This window comes from Gopherus evgoodei, chromosome 2 (genome assembly GCF_007399415.2).
Source record: "Gopherus evgoodei ecotype Sinaloan lineage chromosome 2, rGopEvg1_v1.p, whole genome shotgun sequence".
Taxonomy (NCBI): domain Eukaryota; kingdom Metazoa; phylum Chordata; order Testudines; family Testudinidae; genus Gopherus; species Gopherus evgoodei.
Window position 1 is genome coordinate 95,905,692 of NC_044323.1, and position 14,440 is coordinate 95,920,131.

The 14,440-nt window shown below is 42.9% G+C and overlaps 2 protein-coding genes across 2 annotated transcripts; one reads left to right on the plus strand and one right to left on the minus strand.

Annotated features, from left to right (window-relative positions):
- Positions 1 to 270: 270 nt before the first annotated feature.
- PSMA2 (proteasome subunit alpha 2) lies at positions 271 to 7,515 on the minus strand. The gene is made up of 8 exons (XM_030551406.1): positions 7,408 to 7,515; positions 5,342 to 5,418; positions 4,522 to 4,654; positions 3,888 to 4,010; positions 3,102 to 3,183; positions 1,639 to 1,712; positions 735 to 792; positions 271 to 652 (listed from the first exon to the last, which is right to left on the minus strand). Exons 1-8 carry the CDS (start codon positions 7,449 to 7,451, stop codon positions 536 to 538), a joined length of 708 nt encoding a protein of 235 aa, XP_030407266.1. The 5' UTR covers positions 7,452 to 7,515; the 3' UTR covers positions 271 to 535.
- Positions 7,516 to 7,584: 69 nt separating this feature from the next.
- Positions 7,585 to 13,135, plus strand: MRPL32 (mitochondrial ribosomal protein L32). Its single transcript, XM_030551405.1, has 3 exons — positions 7,585 to 7,902; positions 10,473 to 10,657; positions 12,480 to 13,135. The coding sequence occupies exons 1-3, from the start codon at positions 7,611 to 7,613 to the stop codon at positions 12,732 to 12,734; spliced, it is 732 nt and encodes a 243-aa protein (XP_030407265.1). The 5' UTR covers positions 7,585 to 7,610; the 3' UTR covers positions 12,735 to 13,135.
- The last annotated feature ends 1,305 nt before the right edge of the window (positions 13,136 to 14,440 follow it).

Below are 14,440 nucleotides of genomic sequence, written 5' to 3' on the forward strand. Positions count from 1 at the left end.
ACATTCCTTCAGACTTCTCAGTGAAGACCGAAACAAAGAAGTCATTAAGCATCTCTGCCATTTCCAAGTCTCCCTTTACTGTTACCCCCTCCTCATTGAGCAGTGGGCCTACCCTGTCCTTAGTCTTCCTCTTGCTTCTAATGTATTGATAAAAAGTCTTCTTGTTTCCCTTTATTCCCATAGCTATAATTCCCATAATTTCAATACTGAAATTTCAATACTGAAATTGAACTTTATATAGAAAATTAAAGACAAACATTCCGCACAAAACTTGTGCCTTTTGTATGTTTTATTCGTTATAATGAAAGCTTATAAAAGCTAATTTTTATTTTTGTACAATTTCATGTACAAAGATTCCATGCATCAGTAGGAATAATTCTTTGTATTCAGATTCCAAGTATCAGTATTAGGACCAGAGCATTTAAAATATCAGTCAGACAAACCATGTAGAAATAAGTATGCAGAAACTGCAAACAAAAACATTTAGGTAGCGAAAATTAAAAAGATCCGTGTGAATCCACAGTCTTGCTGACTACTAGGCTATCGCAGCCAAGTAATCCTTAACCTCAGTTGGAGTCAGCCTTCTAAACCCTGCTTCATTACAGATCCCAACTTCTATGTTATCTTCTGTCATTTGCCCTTCAAAGCTTTCCTGTTGAAGAGAAAAGAGAGTTTCCTTACCTATATCAATAATTTCATACAACAACAAAACCTATTTAAGGTATTTCTCTAACCTTTAGTGTTAAGATAGCTGTGTGAATGGCATCTTCAAGTTCCAAATCTTCGTTGTATCTATAAAAAAAAGAATGAGATCAGTTCTGCATGAAGCCTAAAATAATCTGAGACCACTAGAATCCTCATGTATTTAGAGTCTCACAGACATGCAACTTGGATTAGAATTATTCCATTAAACTGACAGTATAGAACAAAACCACTTCAAATTTGTAAGATATTGAATACAACCTGTTAAACTGAACCATTCCCCTCCTGCCCTTTAACAAATACCCCCTCATACTCAGGCCAGTCAAGAAGATCGTACTAAACAAGCAGAAACATTTTTCTTTCAGTTTTACTCAAACTTCTAGTATCTTCACTGTAACACTGTATTACAAATATCATACCTTCTAAAATACTGTAAATAATTACATTGTAATCTAGCTGTGAAATTCTGAATTTAGCTAATACAGATGTACATATCAATATTTTAGGACAGTGGCTGTCAATCAGTGATACATGTACCCAAGGGGTACACAGAGGTCTTCCAAGGGGCACATCTAGATATTTTTACAACAGGCTACATAAAAAGCACTAGTGAAGTCAGTACAAACTAAAATTTCATTCAAACAGTAACTTGTTTATACTGCATTATATACTATACACTGAAATCTAAAGTAGAATATTTATGTTCCAACTGATTTTATAATTATATGGTAAAAATGAGAAAGTAAGCAATTTTTCATTAATAATGTGCTGTGACACTTTTGTATTTGTATGTTTTATTTTATAAGCAAGTAGTTTTTAAGTGAGGTGAAAGCTGGGGATACACAAGACAAATCAGACTCCTGAAAGGGGTTCAATAGTCTGGAAAGGTTGAGAGCCACTGTTTTAAGAGTTCAATAGGTAATGCAGAAGCGTTACCTTTTTTCAAGGAAAGTTTTTCCATTCACATAATTTTTTCCCATTGCTGTTGCTTTCCATGCAAAGTAAGCCCCCTGGATAGATGAAGACACATTGAATTATTTTCATGTAATTTATTTAATCTGAACACTTAATCACTCAACCGATTTGTAAACTAAAATACAATAGTTTATGAAAACTTTTTGGTTTGGATATTTAAGGCTCCTAATAGCTATACAAGACTCTGAAAGAAGAGGTTTTGAGGACTGGCTATTAAATGTCTGCTGCTAATAAAGTACAAATATTCCTTTATTTAGGATACTACGTACTTTCAGTTGATATTTTACCCCTTCCTTGAAAGGGGTATTTTATGAAAAACAATGATTAAAAACAATTTCAATTTGTGGCTCATTGAACAGAGAACATTTTTAGACTATTGGGAAAGATGGGAGACAAACTCACCGGGAAATGTGTGCCTCCACTCTCTATTACAGTGTATTTTATGTATCATTGTATGATAAATGAAATTGCATAGCTGTTTTGTAATGCACTACTTAAACTATATTTTGCCTCTCAGAGCCACATGTGGCCCTTAATCTGAGCAAGAACTCCTTTTAATGTCAGTGGAAGTTGCGTGCATCAAACAGGATAAAATACACTATCACTTTTCCAAGGCAATAAAGCCTTTGGAATTTCACATTAATATGTTAAGTACATTTCAGTTTTTTAGATTTCATCAAGGATCATTACAATGACTAATTTCCTTCATTAAATATTAGAGCTGTGTGAACAATATATTTCTTGGTTTGCTGCCAATTCTCAAAAGTCAGGACAAAACTCAGTTTTGTATCAAACCAGAAACAAAATTTAAACAAATTCCAAAGTTAAAATATACACTTCAGGTCACACTAAACGTTTTGTTCTACACAAAATGAAGTGTTTTGTTTGGATTCTGAGCGATTTTTTTTTAAACTTTTGAATTAAAAATAAAATTGAAGGAAATTTCAAAATAAAAAGTTGTTTCAAACTGAAAAAGCAAAATTTTTTGTTTAGAAGGTACTGAAATTAAATATATTGACTGGAGGTGGGGGGGGCATGTGTCTTTCAAATGAACTATTTGGCAAAATTAACACAAATTCATGAAACACTTCAGTGTTGTCAAGTCTGTATTTTTCACCCCAAAAAAGTTTTGTTGGAATAATTTCACCCAGTTCTATTAAATAGAAGTAGTATACATCAAAGATGCTTGGGCACAGAACAGTGGATTTGCAAAATAAGTTTACAGTCCTGCACTGCAAGTGTGAATAAATAATTCTGATCATGTTCCACGTGAATCAGGTGAAATCTGATCGCCTCCTAAGGTGATCAACTTTTTCAGTGTCCAAAGTCTTCCTGCCCTGAGAGTATCTTACAAGCACACAACACTTTGAACATCGCTCTAAGCGCCAAACACTCAGCTATTTTTGCAATTGCAACATACTTACAGATGGATCAGACTGAAATAGATATGGTCGCCCCTCATTCCAACCACATATCAACAATGATACTCCAAAAGGACGTACACCACTACAGGGAGAGAAAAACAAAAGACAAAAACCCACAACCATTGCTTAAATCTAAAATTATCTATTTTAGGAGTTCATAAGACCACCCTTAAATGTATCATTTGCTTTCCCAATATTAATTTTTATAACTAACTTAACCATTATAAAATCCTTCCTCCTCGCAATCTAATCAAGATAGATAATTTACTATGGTTATCTTGTCCATTTTAGCATTGTAATACACAAGAGAACTTCTCATTGCCTCCTCTCTCTCAAATAATAAAAAAAAGTGAATGGGGGAAGTCCATAGTCCACAAATTTAAAATACATCGGGATCTATGACCATCACACTTTCAAGACACTTAACAGTACATTCCACCCACTACCACATGGACAGCTAGCAGTTCCTCTCACCCAAACTTCACTACAAGAACATTTCTTGACCAAGAGAGGTCCTCCCTCCCTTTTAGGCATAAAATGTTTAATTGTCAATTAACAACACACTTCCAAAGCCTGTTCACCTCACATCAGAAAACACCTTACGAACATCATCATGAGTTAAATAAGTATTTTACAGATGGGGAAACTTGAACAAGAAAGAGAAAGTAATTTCCTATGTATGATAAGCAGCCCTGAGGCAAGAAAGCAGAAATTTAATTAAGTAAAAAAAATTTGGTAAGAACAGAAACAGACCACATTGCAGCTAGTTTAGTAAGAACTATTTACCCAGACTGTGTGTACTCCTGCATCACAGATGCAATCCTCTGTACTAGCTGAGCTGTTGGAATGGGCTCATGGTAGACCAAGTAATATTGCTGGGCAAGCTTCCGAGCTCTGTGCACAAGTACTCTACAAAAGAGCAAAACCAACAATTTTAATTACAGGAAAAAGCTGAAACATCTATGACACCTAAGCTAAAAGTTCTATTATAACATAGGACTAAACAATTCTGTATCTTCAGTGCCAGAGTGATTTAAGGGAATGGATACATGTGTTCCACTGGGATATATTATGCACCAAGGTAGAAGTCACCCTGAGACATAAGGAAACATGAAACCTCACCTGATTTGAAATGATTTCTTTCATAAAAAGTTTGATTCTCTATTTTTTTATTCAATTAAGTATAAATATTTTATATTTATGATTCAATTGTTAAGATATTTGTGTTAAGAAAAAATTTATAACATATTACATACCACCATCATGGTTACCCATTAAGAGACAACTGATGGCTTTAATATTCTTGGGGAAATGGATATGAGAGAGCTGGGAGATCAGAAAGGCCTATTTGCACGAGTGTCTTCAGCTTTCGTGAATTAAAATATCTAAATCAAAACCAACAGCAGCAATGTTCTCCTACCTGTAATCAGGACCCATGCCACTATACACCAGGCCTATATGTTTAGTAATTGATTCTACTTTGTGTACACTCCTTTCATCATAGAGAATGGATTTCTGTTTCTTCTCAGTTGCCAACACCACACCATTTGCAGCTGGAAAGAAAAAGATAACTGTTTTACATTGAATGTATAAACAAAAATGTATCAGAAGCAGCTGAAGCACTAAACAGTTTTGCGAGCATGTGAAAAGTTTTCCCTCCTTGCCATAGCTCTCAAGATTTACATTAGTATGTTAAGCAGTCATCCCTGAGAGCAGCTACCCCACTATACATAGGTGCCAAGCATACCTCCTTCATCCCTCTTACCATTTTAAAATGTATATAAGGAACTTGTAGCAATTGCTACATTAGGTGTAATTGTTATGTAAATTAGTTCAAAACTGGAACTACTTACCCAAGGATTAGGAATCAGGAGAAAGATTTTTATTTCTATTAACTCTCTCTCAGAACTAGAATATGTACTCAAAATGTATGTTCCTTATAAATGTATCTTTGTACAGTATTTATATTCTCTTCGTCCTGCCCCTTTTTAAATTATCTGAAAAGTCTACGTTTGGAAATATTATGCCAAACAAAAGCATGTGAAAATTAAACTAAAAAGGAATTCCATGCTATTTTATAAGTCGCCTTTCCCTAGACCTTAGCAGAGTAACTAGGAAATATGCATTTTCAAAATCTACTGAGAGTCTCCCTACAGACAATGCATTCTACTAAAACCCAGAGCCTTAAATCTAGCATTGCATTAGTCACATCTTAATATATTTTTGAAAATTTCTTATACCTTTAATTCCAACTGATGGGGCCCCTCCAGCGACTGCTGCCAAAGCATATTCAATCTGAACAAGTTTACCAGAAGGGCTAAAAAGGAGAACATATACAATTCAGTCATAAGATACTTTATTAAGAAAATATCTTCAAGTCTTTATCTGAAAGCTAAACAAATGTTGTATATCTGTCTTTCACCTGTTGAGAGCTAGCATCAAATAAGGCAGATCACAAATGAAAGTAAGTCTGGAAGTCTCACTCTAGCTTGTAGAGGACCAGGACTAGTTTACCATAGATTTTGCTGTTGCAGAATTCTGTCATGAATCTTCTGTGCCACTTGCTTGCATTATACCTGGTGAAAATTGTTTTCTAGAAACCAAGTAAAACATAAGGAAGCAGGTCCCAAAAGCGCAAGTTCCCTTTCTTTTCAACTTTACTCCATTTTATTTTCAATTAATAAGTAGAGCCTTGCAAATACACAGGTATCCGTTTTATATCCCTGGACCATTTTTGCAGATAGCAGCTTGGATGCGGATAAAATTTTTGGATTTGCACAGGGCTTTGGAGCAGGTGGAGGGACCTAGGCTTCCCACAGCTACTAGCTTGGCTCTCCCTAACCCGGCGGTGGGGGGGAGGGTATGTGCCTTGGAGCCCCAGTCTAGCTATAATAAGAGCTGGGTGGTCAGCTGCGGGGAGACATAGCAGATCCTCCACCTGAGCAGCCCCCGGCCCATGCCCAGAGCAAGTGGAGTATCTGTGCCGCAGTTCCTCACACCTGCCCCATCAGCTCTTACTGTGGCCAGGCTGAGGCTCCTAGGCCTACCCCCACTTCCCCACACTGGAGCTGGATAAGGGAGAGCCACACAGGCAGCTGGTGCAGAGTTGCAGACCCTCCACTTGCCCTCAGCCAGGCAGGGATATGGCCACTGACTGCTCTCAGCCCCCACCCCCACAGCTGCCGGGGCTCCCCAGCTGGGCTCCACACTGGCCTGGCCAGAGGGCGAGGGGGATGGGGAAGAAGAAAGGGAGGGATCCGCCACTGTGAAAAGTGGAGGGGAAGGCCCCGCCCACCCCAGGTCACTGCTGCGTGGTGACCTGTGGAGCTGTTTAGAGCCCTGCAAATCCATGGCTATCTACAGATAAGATAGAGAAATGTTTCTTCTACTGTATTTCAATAGAGTTTAGGTCAACATTTTGCAACTCTAGAGTGCCTCCCTCCCATAAGATTATGTGGGCACTTTCTCAACCATAGCACAGATTCCTGCTTTCGGTTTCTGTTTTTGTGCTTCCATGGAGCGTTTCTGGTTACTTTGAAGTAGCTGTCTTAAAAACAAAAGCCTGCTTCCTCTGTTTATGTAAAGTGGGTATTTTTGAGCAGAAATCAAGTTTTACAAAACACAGAGCGAGACAGGGAGGCAGTCTAGCGTGGCGTGGGGGAGGGGTGGATTTTGTCTGAGTTTGTTTTTAACGTGCCTGTCTTCCCTTCTCACTACGTCCAAGTCCACACACACTGAGCGAGTTGCCTGCCCCGCTGCAGCAGAGATGGGGGCAGGGGCCGTGAGCTGCGCTCCCACCCTCTGTGAAGGGCTCGTATCACTTTCTAAACCGGCCCTCGGGAAAGCAGAGCCCGGTTTCCCCAGCTACTGCCCGTTCAGAGAAGCCCCTCGCTGACCCGCATCGGCACCGCCGCAAGGCCAAACCCGCCTCCCGGGGCGGGGAGCAGCAGGCTGGGCTGGTGCCTGCTTACAGTGGCGCTGAGCTCCGCTCCCGGCCATGGCAGCGCCGGGGTGTCAGCGGCGGAACCCAGGCGTCCGGCTCTTGCTTCCCGCCCAGGCAGGACAGCCCGGCTGAAAAGTGAAACCTCCTCGCCCACCGCCCCATCTAACGCCCGCGGCTGGAGACCCGCCGCCCCCAGCCCAGGGGGAGGGCCCGTGCCCGGGATGGAGATGGGGGAGGGGCGATGACTGTGCAATCCCCCCCCCGCGGCCGTCCGGCCCCGGCCACGAGCCCCCGCCCCCCGCAGCAGCGCGGAGAACGGCGCCGCCGCGTCCCCCTCCCCGCCGCGCTCCACCTCGCCGCTACCTGAATGTGGTGAGGGAGAAGCTGTAGCCGCGCTCCGCCGCCATCTTAGTCCGAGCCCCGCTGCTGCAGCGCCGCCGGCCTCAGCCACCTCCCCGCGTGCGCCGACTCCGGACCCTGATTGGCGGAGAGTGGGAGGCTGCGCGGGCATGCCGGGAATTCCCCCTTGTCACGCACAAAATAGTTTCCCGGGGCGATCGCGAGGCATGCTGGGGCTTGTAGTCCGATGGCTGTGTGGTGTGATGCGCAGAGAATGCTGGGAGCGGCAGTCCGGCGCCCTGGAGCCCGGCGGGCTCGAGAAGAGCAGGGGACTCACTTTCCCAGGCTGCCCCGCGGCCCCTCCAGAGAACGAGCGGCTTCTCTGTCGGCGGCGCGAAGGGAAGATGGCGGCGCTGGTGGTTTTCTGGTCTCCGGCGCGCGGGGTGTGCGGGCTCATTCAGCGCTGCTGGGGGCAGCTGGAGCGGAGCCTCCTGCGGGGGCTGCCCGCCCCGCCCTGGGGTAGGTAGAGCCCGGCCAGGCTTTCAGCCCCTTGCGTCGGCTCCAGGCATCGCCCCCGCCTGAGCTGCAGGCTCCTGAGCGCTGAGGCTGCGCTGGGCGCCCGCGGTCCCGAGCTCCCCGTTTGCAGGCACTGACGGACACCCCCCCCCCAACCCGGCATTATCGTTCCTGCCTCGCCGGTGGGGATCAGAGGCACCGCCAGAGCAAGTGGCTCCCCGCAGGGCACCCAGGAAGTCTGTGGCGGAGCCAGAACCGACCCATTTCCTCTGAGCCTCGGTCCGGTAGCTTAGCAAGACCATTTCTCCTCCCCAGTCCCGTTTCCCTTGCAGTGCGCCATGTCCGATCAGACAGATGGGATTTCTAACCAGGGGAGGGGCACGGTTCTGGAACAGCTTTTCGGGGGAGCAGTGGGGGCAAACAGCCGAACTGGGTTCAGTGCTGAGCTTGATAAGTTCATGGAGGGGAGTGATATGAGGAGACTGTCTACAATGGCATGTAGCCGATCTGTGCCTGCTAGCAGCAGCTGTGGTGGGACACTAGATGGGGGTGGTTCTGAATTACTACAGAAAAGCCTTAGGGGTCTGGCTGGTGGGTTTTGCCCACCTGGTCAGGGATCAACTCATTACCATATTTGGGATCAGGTAGGAATTTCCCCCTAGGTCAGATTGCAGATATGGGGTGGGGAGGGATTGCCTTCCTCTGTAGTATGGGGCATGGGGTCACTTGCAGGTTTAATGGTGGATTCTCTGTAATTTGGAGTCTTTAAATTTGATTTGAGGAGTTCAGTAACTCAGCCAGAGGTTATGGGTCTATTACAGGAGTGACTGGGTGAGTTTCTGTGGCCTGCAATATGCAGGAGGTCAAACTAGATGATCACAATGTTCCCTTCTGACCTTAAGTCTATGAGTCTATAAATCCAACCATGGAGACTACAGTAACTCCTCACTTAAAGTCGTCCTGGTTAACGTTGTTACCTTGCTGATCAATTAGGGAACATAGACTCATAGACTCATAGATGCTCGTTTAAAGTTGTGTAATGCTCCCTTCTAAGGTTGTTTGGCAGCTGCCTGCTGCTTGCAGAAAGAGCAGCTCCTTGCAGTTAGCTGGTGAGGGTTTGGAACCAGAGTGGACCAGCAGCCCCCTATCAGCTCCCTGCTTCCCTAAGTTCCCTGTGCAACAGCTGCCTGCAGTTCAGCTATGTCTCTCCCTCCACTGCCATGTGCTGCTCCTGCCCTCTGCCTTGGAGCTGCTCCCTGAGACTCCTTCTTGCTGTGCGGGGGGGGGGGGGTGGCTAATGCCAGGTGTCCCCCTCCCTCCCTGCTCCTATACCCCGCTTACCCCATCTTGCATGGAGCAGCAGGGCTCAGAACAGAGGGAGTTTGCAGCAGTTTGTGGTCTCAGCAAGCTGATCTAATTAACAAGGCAGTGTACTTAAGGGAAATGTGCATATCTCCCTCCATTCTTGCTGCCTTGCAGAGTGGGAGAGTTAACCCTTGAGGGCTCAGCGAATTGCTAATTCATCATTTAGCAGTAAGGGAAATATCCCACCCTCTGATTCCTCCACCTCAACCAAGCTTCACACACATCATCACAGTATACCAGTATTAAATTGTTAGTGTAAAACTTGTACTGTGTGTGTGTGAAGTATCAGAGGGGTAGCCATGTTAGTCTGGATCTATAAAAGCAGAAAAGAGTCCTGTGGCACCTTATAGACTAACAGATGTATTGGAGCATGAGCTTTTGTGGGTGCATCGGACGAAGTGGGTATTTACCCACAAAAGCTCATGCTCCAATACGTCTGTTAGTCTATAAGGTGCCACAGGACTCTTTGCTCTGTGTGTGTGTATATATAATATAGTCTTTTGTCTGGTGAAAAAAAATTCCCTGCAACCTCACCCCCTCATTTACACTAATACTTATGAGGAAATTGGATTTGCTTAGTATCATCTCACTTCAAGTGGCATTTTTCAGGAACATAACTACAACGTTAAGTGAGGAGTTACTGTATTGACATCTGAAAGACTGGATGAGGCCAGTTTACAAGCGTTTGTAACCACCCCCATTTTCATCAGCAGAATTGAATCTAGGGAAGAACTAGGTTGTATGGCGGTAGTCGTGTGTAAATAGGAATCTTAACTGTACTTTTTGTGAGTTTTGTAGGTTTGTGGCTTATGTTTTCTTGTCATGCTACAGTTCTTTTCAGAGATAAAAAGGGAGACTTAAAGTGAATGTTTCTTGGTTTTCTAATGTTAGAGTTTAGGGTTTTGAAGTCCAGTCTTCCAAAAAGATCTGGGAAAAGAAGGTATTGTTCCACAGCAGAAACCTAAACTGGGTGTTAGTGAAGTTTTTCGTAATTTAATTCAATCTTTATATAGTCCTGGATATTCTCCTTCTTTTTATAACATTACGAGTTTAACATTTATTAAGTTAAGAGGTCAGCAGAGCCATGCTCATGTAACTGCAGTATTTTAATTTGCCATTTAACATATTGCAAAAGCATTGGATTCAATTAACTGAACTCAGTAGGTGTAGGCTATTTCTGACGCATTTTTTTTTCTTGTTTTCTGAAGCACCAGCATTAGCTGTTCAGGCTCCAGCTACTCTTCCTGATTCACTGGAAGATATTGGGGAAGAAAGTAACAAGGCTCCAAACTTTTTAGATAGCATCTTTTGGATGGCAGCTCCCAAGAAGAGACGTACTATTGAGGTGAACCGCTGCAGACGAAGACACCCTAGTAAACTTATAAAACTCAAGGTAATCTGTCAAATTTCTGTTAGCTTTGCCATCTCATTCATTGCACATAACTTTTTTTTTAAAAATAATGCAGCATGTTTATAAAACACTTACTTTGTGCTCATCATTTTCTAAAGCTCAAAAAAGATAATATTCCTTGATGGTGAGAACTCCTTGAAAAACCTCTCTGGAAATTCTCTATAAATATATTTATAATATTTATGCCACTTAAAGTTCTAAATGATACATTCAAAATATGCAACCTTAAACTACATTTTAAAATACGAGTACAGTTGAGATCCAACCCAATAAAATATGAAATCTCGTTATACATCTCAGTGTGCGTGAAATGCCTAAATATCCTGCATATCAAGATGGGTTTGTGTGTTTTGGAGCCCAATCCCGCAAACATTACCAGGTGTAATACTTTAGCCATTGACTTCAAAAGGACTTCTTGTTATAGTAAACACTTGTCTCAGGGCTTGTCTACATCACAAAGTTGCAGCGCTGGTGAGGTGGTTACAGCGCTGCAACTTAGGAGGTGTACACATCTGCAGGGCATCACCAGCACTGCAACTCCCTGTTTGCAGCGCTGGCCATACTCCCGTTTTGTCTCGGGTGTAGAGGATCCAGCGCTGGTGATCCAGCGCTGGTAATCAAGTGTAGACACTTAGCAGCGCTTTTCTTGACCTCCGTGGAATAAGCAGGTATCCCAGCATACTTGAGGATACCTCTCTGGTAATCAAGCAGGTCTCCTTCCCCGCGGTTTGCTCCGGTGTTCTCAGAATCCCCCCCCAAGCGGGTCTCCTTCCCCGCGGTTTGCAGGGGGGTTCAGGGAACACGAGAGCAAACCGCGGGAAAGCAGATCTCCTTCCCCGCAGTTTGCTCTCGCGTTCCCCGAACCCCCGTGCAAGCAGGTCTCCTTCCCTGCGGTGTGCTCTCGCGTTCCCCGAACCCCTGTGCAAGCAGGTCTCCTTCCCCGCGGTGTGCTCTCGCGTTCCCCGAACCCCCGTGCAAGCAGGTCTCCTTCCCCGCGGTTTGCAGGGGGGTTCGGGGAACGCGAGAGCAAACCGCGGGGAAGGAGATCTGCTTGCAGGGGGGTTCGGGGAACACTGGAGCAACCCAGGGAAGGAGACCTGCTTCCCCGCGGTTTGCTCTCGCGTTCCCCGAACCCCCCTTGAAGCCGCCCAACAGCGCTGCAGTGTGGCCACATCTAACACCACTTGCAGCGCTGGTTGCTGTAAGTGTGGCCACTCTGCAGCGCTGGCCCTATACAGCTGTACTAATACAGCTGTAACAACCAGCGCTGCAAAATTGTAGATGTAGACATACCCTCAGTGATCATTTTGTAGGATCAGGCCCTTAACTTTTGGCCTGAGTATCTATACATTTTGCAAAGTAGTAAGAAAACAAACCCCCAAAACTCAAAGTTGATTCACTTAGTTTGGTAAGTGGTTAGTTCTTAATTTTATACTTGATGCTATACGAATAAATGGAACCGTGGTATGTTTTAAAGTCTTTGTAATATGAAATTGCACTACAATTCTCTACTACTACCTCTTTGCTTTTAAGTTTTTAAGTGGGGAGAGATGCCAAGTTCTTTTTTCAAATTGTGATGAATAGTAGGCCTGCATATCAGTAAAATTAGAATTTGCCTGGCAGTATTCCATGTGGTTGCTTGTGGGAAAATCATATATCTCACTAAAATTGAAATGAGGTTTAATGAAACAAATATCTGTTGCTCATTACCTTCACCCCAACATCTCTTAGCATTTTATGAAGTTCTTCCCTATTTGTCCCAACTTCTTCACTTCTAAACTTCCTTTGTTTTGTTATCTTTTAGACAAATATAGATGTTTGTCCTGAATGTGGCAATCTGAAACAGAAGCATGTCCTTTGTGGCTATTGTTACAAAAAAATTAAAATGGAAACTGGTCTCATAAGGATCCAAATAAAGGAAAAGGAAGCAGGGCCATTTAATGCTCCCACTGTAGAGACTGTAGTCTTATATGAGGGAGAGAATCCTACTGAACGAGATGAAGGCAAGCGGATCATAGAAAGAAACAGAAAACGTCCAAGCTGGTTCACACAGAATTGATTCCATGGAACTATAGAACTCCATGTGGTCAAAAACAGTTGATACTTCAGGAAAGAAGAAAATGTTTATCAAGAATATTCATTTTTTTAGTTCATTTAATGCTAAGATGGGAAGCTGTCACCTTTTGGAAAACCTACTTCAAAAACATGTCCTTTATGTGGGATTGAATGTCATTGCCATAGTGTGGCAGTGGGAAATATCTGAATGTAATAGCATTGTAGTTGTAAAAAGAGAGACAATCAGGAACAACTTTATGTTGAGGTACATGCTTATTGCACATTAAGTGCAACATATTGCTTTAATGCTATACTACTGTAAATCTAAATGGTGATTTTTACATAATGGCATAATGTAAAATACATTCACAGATGTAAAATAAAGTATATTAAGTTCTGTAGGGAGAGCTAGTCTCTGCTTTTTTATTATCTATTTATTTGTTTATTTTGACTGCTACTCTGAAAAGATTGTCTGGTTTTTCAAAATTCTTTTGATTAGATGCCAAGAACATGAACCGAGAAAAATCTACTTTAAAAATGTACAAAGAGCATAGGGAGCAGGAGTAAATTTCAAGTTGGGTCTCTGTGAAATGGAGTTGTTTGAGCTGGGAATTTAATTGAGTGTTTAGAGCAAGTCATCTAGCATCTCTGTTTATCAAGATGTGAAATAGAAAGTTATCTTAGAGGGCTATTATGTGGCTTTTAGTAATTGTAAAGTACTTTGGAATCTTTGAATGAAAGCACAAACATGAATATTAAGTGTACTCACTGAAACATATTTTGTAAGGACAATAGCAAATAGCGGGCCACAGCCATAAGACTTGATCAGGTAAGCCACAGCTGAGTGATCTGTAGTTGTCTCAGTTAACCAGGTCACCACTGTTTTGAGGGCCAATCTGCATTCTCCATGCTGAACTTTTTTGGGGTGGGGAAAAGAGAATAGTCTTTGCAATGCATATGATGCATGGCTCAGGCTGTTGTTACTCTCTGCAGGGAGGATGCAAAACCACCCTCCCCTGGCAACTGTTGCTTTCTAGTGCCTTCAGTTACAGCAGTTAACCAAATCCTCACTTTTCCCATTACAGTGGTGATCTTATGTTAAGATTGAGACTGATTGACTGTTTAAATGTGCTTCTCCCTCTCCCCCCGGTACTCTAAAATGCTGCACTTGTTTGGATTATCTTGAAAATCGATGTGTTCCGTGATGGCTCAGGGAAGGGTACTGATCCAAATTTGAAGTCATTTAAGCAAAGGATTCCTGAGATATGGCGCACATCCCTGTCCCCTTCCTGAAAAATGGTACATATCAAGAGGCCTGAGTTAAAGTTGCAGAGTGAGGCTGATGTGTAACTTAACTCTTTATTTCTTGGTTTTCAGAGGTTTTAAGTGTAGTGTACTCAGAATTCTGGAAAGGCATGTGACACTGCCAGCTAACCTTAACTCTGTGTTAATTTACGGTTTTTGGGCCATGAATGGGCTTCCACCCTAGCTGATGACCTCCAAACCCAAAGGACTGCGATGAGGAAAGGTGTAAGGATGGGATATCCTCAAGAAAAATCAGTGGTCCCCAGTCTTTTTGTGGCCAGTAGCACATTCATGTTTTCAGAAGAGTGTGGTGGGTGCCAACAATTTTTCAAGGCTTATTTTGTATTTGTACATTAAATAATATGAAAAAGATCATATTTAATATTCTTCCCACTCTGGGTTGAA